Source organism: Rhodamnia argentea, chromosome 5 (assembly GCF_020921035.1).
Source record: "Rhodamnia argentea isolate NSW1041297 chromosome 5, ASM2092103v1, whole genome shotgun sequence".
Lineage (NCBI taxonomy): Eukaryota > Viridiplantae > Streptophyta > Magnoliopsida > Myrtales > Myrtaceae > Rhodamnia > Rhodamnia argentea.
In genome coordinates, this window is record NC_063154.1 from 31795685 (window position 1) to 31803561 (window position 7877).

The 7877-nt window shown below is 45.9% G+C and overlaps 1 protein-coding gene across 1 annotated transcript; it reads right to left on the minus strand.

Annotated features, from left to right (window-relative positions):
- Nucleotides 1-1011: 1011 nt before the first annotated feature.
- LOC115731512 (B3 domain-containing protein Os03g0620400-like) lies at nt 1012-2508 on the minus strand. Its single transcript, XM_030662181.2, has 2 exons — nt 2101-2508; nt 1012-1567 (listed from the first exon to the last, which is right to left on the minus strand). Exons 1-2 carry the CDS (start codon nt 2506-2508, stop codon nt 1298-1300), a joined length of 678 nt encoding a protein of 225 aa, XP_030518041.2. The 3' UTR covers nt 1012-1297.
- Between the last annotated feature and the right edge of the window lie 5369 nt (nt 2509-7877).

Below are 7877 nucleotides of genomic sequence, written 5' to 3' on the forward strand. Positions count from 1 at the left end.
GATGGCAGATGGGCCAGCTCGGTTTGGGCCCAGTGCGGCCCGGACCAGTGCCTAAACAGCACATAATCAACATAAAAAAAACATTCCTTAAGAAACCACATACCCCGATAGTGATTCAAACAATAATAAAAAAAAAATCAAGAACACGTCATATCCAAACTTTTGACTTGTCAACCCGCTTGATAGCCCCGGGGTTGGAAATTAAAAGTTTACAGGTTGATGATATTAAGCTCGTTAGATAACTTTAATTAGAGTTAGGGTCGAGCATAATAGACTAATCAAATCGAGAACCGCCGGGACCGGATCGGATTAGTCTATTTGGTTTGGTTCCCAGTTTTAGGGAGGAATCGAACCGATCTGAATAATATTTTTTCTTTAAAATTTTTTCCTAAATATAAATCTAAACCTAATCTAAGATGGTTAATATAACTTTCAAGCTTAGCGACAATGCAATATAATTAACGAAAGGTTGTTCGGTGAATATGAAGTTAGCGAGAAAAATTTAACAATGAATTACAAAAAAAAGAAAAGAAAAGAAAAGGCGACCGGTCCAATGATTAGACCATCCGGAATCGGATCGGATCGGACTTGATTGGGAACCAATCATCCCTAATTAGAGTTGTCTTGAAACAATCAATTAACATACAAAAGGGTCACCTAATTCATTCAGTAGACGAAATAGTTGATAGCAATTAGAGATCCTGCCAACTATATGGTTAGGACTCACCCATTATGGTCGCGATCCTATGTTTGTATAGAGATAAAGAGTGTTTACCACCTAAAAATCAGTTCTTAAGTTCACAGCATTGATTTCTCAAACGGTTCATTCATGTATAACCTGAATTGGAACACTGTACAATCAAGCCTTACCCATGCAAATTTCTCTAAATGCTCTTTTAATTTTGTTTTCATTTGGCCATAAAACAGTATAAACAAAACATAATGTTGATAGGCCAAAAGGCGAGGAATGCAAAAGCCAAACGAATGGACTGCTTTCTGTGTACTGTTTTATTCTTACAAAAAGCTTTGGCACTTAAGACATAACAATAAGATGTTAGGAGAATCCATATGAACACTTCAGGTGAGTCGAGCAACCAGAACCCTTAAAGACGCACCAAATCTGCGAAACTCTCGCCAAAATGGAAGTATAGAATCGAAGCTAGCACGAAATCATGAACAGAAAAGAGTTTTCTTTTTATTGATTCGCCACTGCTGAATAAAGGAGGCATTATTAGGAATCCTGGATTCACATCGATGCTGCGAACACCGCCTAGAGTACCACAGACCCACGATCGCCTCAATCGACGTGAATCTCGTGCTCGTCACCATTATTTAAGATGGAGACTTTGAACACAACATCATCCCTGTCAATAAGCTCAAAAACGCAGGCATTTCCTACACGCAAATGAGCTTCTCTTGCAAACACAGGCCACCCAGCAGAGAACAACACTCGGGCGTCCCGCTTATATCTTGAGAGATTCACTGCCCACGATCTATCTGAATACGTAAGAGTTGCCGTTTTCTTGTTTTCTTCAATATGTTGCCGGACGAATTTGCCGGGAACACGCTGCACATGAGTAAACGTTTGAATAACCAGCGAATGCTATGTATGCTGAACGAAGGACAATAATTTAAGCATGCACTCTTGGACAAAAAAAGCACACAAGGCCATATTAGCGAGTTTCAGGAGCTTTAGCCAACAGTCTTAAGAGGCTCATGAAAGCCATCGATCTTAACCCGCAATGTAAAGCATTTTCAAACAAATTACAGAACATTAATTGCCATTTTAGGTTAGTACTCAATTCAAGTGACCGTCCATCCTTTCATGTGGAAAGTGATGGAGCAGCTTGTCAAGGAAATCCAAGTGAATGGATAGTCCCGACATTTTTACAGCCTTTACTTCTGTTTTTTCTTCCTTTTTTCCTGATTCCGCATTACTCCACCACTGGAATGCCCCGTGCTTACTCCAAGGAAACTAACTATTGTCATATGATTCCCAATACAAACCAAATCAACCAAGGAAAACACAGAGGAAAGATTAGATAGAGATCGTAATCAAACTTGAGATATGGCAGTGATGGATTAGGCTCGAGATTATACCAATGTCCTAAAATGAGACCGTTGTATCACCATTTTGAAGAAGGGATGCTCCAAATCAAATTCGCTGGCTAACTCAGTAGTCCTGAGAGGCCTCGGAAGAGTAGGACCGCGAAATACCGGCTCAGAATGGTTCATTCTGCATCTAGACCATTTGTTCCTGCCTGGCGTTAAAATGAGAACTTTAAGAGACATTATTGCATTGAATATTTCTTTACTGCTGATAACGTAGACTCTGAATACAATGTCATCTCTATCAATTAGCTCGAACACGCAGACATTTCCTACACGCAAGCGAGTTCCTCTCACAAATGCCATCCAACCAGAAGAGAATGCCGCTGCATTTGGATAGCTCCTAAGCTTCACCGGCCATGTTCTGTCTGAATGCGTAAGAGTTGTGACTTCCTTCATTTTCCGGACGTGCCTTCTGATGAAACCATGAGGAACATTCTACCCACACACGTTTGAATAACCCGTGCTTTATAAGAAGGACTGGGGAAGCATTCCCTTATTCAAGAAAGCAAGCAAAATGTAGGCCGATATGGTAGTTTTAGCGACTCCATGAACAGTCTTAACAGGAAAAAAGTCAAAATGTCGAAGTCTCTGATCTTAGAATTAGCATGCTCGGTAGAAGATCTTTGCGACATCTAGCTCGGCACATCCATTTTCTCTCGGCCAACGGCTACTGCAAGCCAAGTACGGTAGCATCCCGGGGGTCACTAAAGGAGGAGGAGAAGGAGGCGGAGGAGGTGGTTGTTGGTGGTTTGTGCGATTTGCCTTTGTTACTTCCTGAGGCGACCTTCTCATAAAAGAACCTTACCGAGATTGATAATGTTATTGTCGACAAATGATAAAACTATGTAATATTTATTTCCTGAAAAGGCACAAATTAGTTACTTCAAACAGAAAATTCCAAACATCAATCCAGTCCGCGGTAAGGAGGCATATGAAGTTATTGTTTAATCAAATATAGCCTCCATTACTCTATTTCCATAAATCGAGAATTCTCTATAGAAAATCATTACTTGCCCAAGTGTCGTGTAGAGTTATCTTATCGGATTAAACGCCACATCCTCGATCTGGCTTCATTCCCTAAGAAATTCAAAACTTTAGTTATAATCTCAAATCTATCTCTAATTTTTTTTTTCACGAAATATATCCTCAACTTTCACTTGATTCTCAAATCTATCGCGGTCGTCCAAGTCGCCATTAGTTATTCAAGGAGATGGTATTGCCACATCGGACAACATAAATTATAAGGGAAAGAAAAACTAAGAGAGAAAGAGAAAAAAGAAATTTTTTGGGTCAAACAAAGAGAAAAAGAATTGCAAAAACACAAAACTAGGTCCATTTATATAACAAAAAATAACTTTTAGGAAAATCTTTTTTTGAACTTTTGGCGTTTAATTCACAAAAACAAAGTAGTCAAGAAAAACATTTTCAATCAATGAAAAAACACATTCAAAGAGGAAAATATTGCCACTCCCCTTCTCTTTCTCGTGTTACTCTCCCCCGGTCCCCATGGCTGCGTCCGATTGCTGCTTCTTTGAAGAAGACTTAGCAACCCCGCCTTGTCCCATCAATCTCTAGCTCATATTTTACAACCCGACTGCAAAAGCCAAAATCACGTCCCCGTACTCAAATTTGCCTCGACGACCCGCCGATTTCACTCAAATTAGGACGAATTCAAAAGCTTTTAGCTCCAAGTTTGTAAAGCAAAAGGAAAAAACCTCCAAGAATTCAAATTTGGATGCCGTGAGCTTATGACAAAGCTCGAGATTCACAACTAAGTTGTGATGAGAGCGAGCGACACCAAAAATAGTATGATCAAACACGAAGAGCGACCGCAGCTTACGAGCCAACAGATGAGGGATGAGGTCGTCGGTCTTGGGCATGCTTGTCCCTCACTTCTGGCAAGCTACCGTCGTGGCCAGCGATCAACCGAGGAAGAGAGAAAAAGGAAAATAGAGAAGAAAATAATAAATAATTCAATTTTTTTGATAAATTTCCCCTAGACAATTAAATTAGATTTTCAATACCAAAGGGCGAAAAATATTTTACTAATTCATTTTTAAGTTTTAGTCAAACAGTGAAAAATTTGTCATTTTCCATTCTCTCGAAAATATTGTCGGAAAATCTCACTTTCAGCGAAACAAGCAAGCATAAGAGAGCGAGAGAGGCGGCCACGGCCGCTCAAGCTCTAAGCCTCTAGCGGGCCGCGCATGCTCCATGCTCCCGATCGTAGTGAGCACGAAACGAGCTCCGTGCCGCTTGCTCGCGATCGCCATGGTCACCTTGATCACATGATGACGGAGCAGAGCACGCGAGCAAACAGAGATGGGGACAAGCAAGGGAGGAGAGAGAGGGACGACGACGGCCGTGCCATATGGCACTATTCACCTAAAAGCTCACAAGCTTGATTGACGCTCCGGCCATCCCACTAGAGAATAGTGAACAAAAACAGAGCTCTGTCTGTTTCCTTTCTCTGCTTCGTCATCATGCTGAGTGGCCACGGCCTCGGCGAGCTTCGTGGCTCGTGTGACGCCCGGGAAATTTCGACTTTTTAAATTTGCCCGAATTCAATAAAAAGGTAGATAATTGAATTTTAGTCGGCGCAAATTTTTGGATCGAAAGGTAGAAAGTGACGAATTTGGACTAATTCCGAAATTTTGTTCGGTTTCGATTGGGTCTCGAAACCGTGGTCGCCGCGACTTAGGATTTTTAATCCTCGCGCCTAAAATTTTCCGGACCGAACCTAGCCCGTGAAATTCCTAATTTTATCCCCAATCGGTTGAGCCAAAAATCCGATCGGTCCCGATTTGTCAAATTACGGAACCACCCTCGGATATTATGCAGAAGGGACAAAAATCATTAATTTTGAGTAACCTGTGGGCCCCACTCAGTCAAATCCGGTCAATTATTCTCCAGCTGCCCACGTGACTCTTTCTCTCTCTCTCTCTCGCTGTTCTTCTTCTTCCTCCGTTGCTCGCGCGAAGGACACCCTCACCGAACACCCATCCTCTTCCATTCCGGCCGTTTTTACGTGACCCCAGCCCCGATCGACACCACCGCCGCCTCACCGCCTTGCCACCAACTCGACGCCACCTCCCCGACCGCCGTTCGCCGCCGCCGGAGTCGAGACAGCCCCCGCGACCCCCTCGCTCCGTTTCGGTTCCAGCTTTGGTTTTGGGCTACTCGGCCGCCCCCAAGCCCTTCCGACCACCACCCACCACCACTTCACTTCCCCCTCGACCCCTAGACACCACCCCACCGCCGTGTGCCGCCCACGCCGTCCTGATTTAGCCCCGAACGGACCCGACGCCCAACATCCCCTGTTTCGCGTCGCCGGTTCGCGCCGCTGTTCGGCCTCCTCCGCCGTGACCCACCGCCCGCCGACCACCCTAAACGGTCACCCTCAACCTCTCTCGGCTCCACGAAGTCGTTGGGAGCCGATCGCCGCCCGTAGAGCTCGGATTGAGCCCGATTTCGCCCTCCCCGTTTGCCCGGAAATTCCCTGTTTCAGCGCCGATTCTGTCCAGCCGTGGTTCGGCCGCCTCCGGCCATCCACCGGCGCCGTCGCCGCCACCCACAGCTTCCCCGGACACCCCCCAACCTTGGCCAACTTTCCCCCAAGCTTTCCACAGCCCGAAACCCCCAAAACAGCCCCGAACGCCTGTTTTGCTGCTGCCCCTGCTCCGGCCGAGCACCGTTCACGCCGGCCGGCCACTGTTCCGGCCAGCTCCGGCCGCCACCCTCGAGCCCCATGCCACCTTCCCGAAGTGTCGCCAGGTCTTTGGCCCGCCTTTGACCAAATTAGAAGCCCGGAGTTAAGTGGATCAAGCCGTGTTTCGTCGCCGCCATCGGACCAGGCCGAGTTCGCATCGCCGCCGCTCGAGTTGAGACCGCCCGAGCAATTAAAAATTGTGAGTTAGCCCCTAACTCTTGGTTAGGACGCTAATTGCGTTCGGACTAGATTAACTCGATTATTAGGTGTTTAGGTAGCTCGATTAGGGCCGGTATAGGTTAGAAACTTGGTTTAGGTTCAATGGCCCTAATTGGTTAAGTTAGTCTAATTAGTTAGGATTTTATGCCCGATTAGATTAGAATTGATCGATTTGATTGACTGTATTGATTGATCGCGAGCGAGCGATAGGTCAGAGACGAGTGCGCAATGGGAATTGAAATTGGGATTAATAATTGACTGGCTGCAATTGATTAATTGAATTATTAAATTGTTGGCCGTGGAGTGCCGGTTGGCTGTTAATTGCCATAGGGGTCCGATTAGAGGATAATCGCCCCAAATTGTCTGGTATGTCGGTCGATTTAAATTGCGCATTCATGTGACCACGTATGAGATAAAATTGCATATTTTTGCACGAAAACGGCCTTGGGCCAAGTATTTGAACATGCGAGTGTGAGCATTCGACCTAAATCCAAGAAAAGAATCGGCTGGTTGTCGAAGTGCCCGAGTGGTCACATAATGGGATAATTCCGACGATCATTGTCTTCACGGTCGTTCGGTCCCGGCAATCATTGTCTTACGGTTCTTTGGATGCGCGTCGGTCATTGTCTTCGGTCAGTACGTTTGCCGGTCGCAGCTTGTGATGGGCCGAGGCCTTTTAAGGATTACTGTTAGCTCCATGCCGTGTCGACAATCATTGTCTTACGGTTGGTCGAGCGGAGTCACATGGACTATCGACGCCGTCGCCGAAGTAAGGGACGATGCCTGGTCTCGCCAGAGAGCACCAACCGACTAGTGTCTTGGACCTACGGGTCGGATCTGATAATAAATGGACTGCGTGTGGTGTCCTGTGCATGCAAGTGATGTGATGCTTTGCAGTGGTGAATTGATTTGGTTGATTGATTGTTGAGTCGAGTCCGCATTGCATTACGTGTGGCTTGGAGGGTAAGTTGCCTGTGATTGAAATATCTATTCTCGGCCGATGTGATTGCCTTTTAGGGTGTCTGAGCGAATCAACGTCCTAACCGGGCTTAGGCATTGGCTCACCGAGATTAATTTCTCACCCCGTCGTGGTTAACAATTTTTCGGGTAGTGACGGAAGCCGTGGACGTTGAACCGAGAGGATTGTGGTAGGATTTTTGGGAGTAGACGAAGGTTTAACCTTACCTTACCCGACCCCGTGTCTTTTTGAGGTCTTAGTGAGCCGCCCCGAAGTATGGGGTTGTGTTTTTTCTGTAGCTCAATAGGGTTAAGATTCGTCTACTTTTGATGTTTAATGAAATTGTTTTTGATGAATTGACTATGTGGATTTTCCTACTATTCTATCCCCGCTGATATTGTTGTCGGGGAGATTTGCACGTTCCGCATGCGCTGTAAATTCATAGGTCGATAGCCTACCCGGAACGCTATCATTCTTGACCCGAGGCGAGTAAGGTAGGGATGTCGCAAGCTCGAGAGTCGGGGCGTGACATCCCCGCCCAAGGTGGTATCAGAGCAAGGTCAGCCTGATCCATCCGGTCATTGGCCCGGAGTGATAAGGAGCGATTGAAATTGGGATAGTTAGTGGGCTAATATTCGTCATGCATGTGATTGTTGATTTCTGAGCTTTAAGTTGTGGGGTCGCCTTCTGACCGCGCTTGCTATGGGGTATGCGGGACTCCGTAATTTGCCTGTAAAATGAGCGAGCGTGGTAGAAGAGTACCCCGAGGACCTCGAACTAGGCCCGTTAGGCCGATAGGGGAGATTCTGGAGGAAGAAAGAGCGCCGCACGCTGCTGAGCCGGTTGGACAAGAGCCAACTATGGCTGGAATTCTACAAG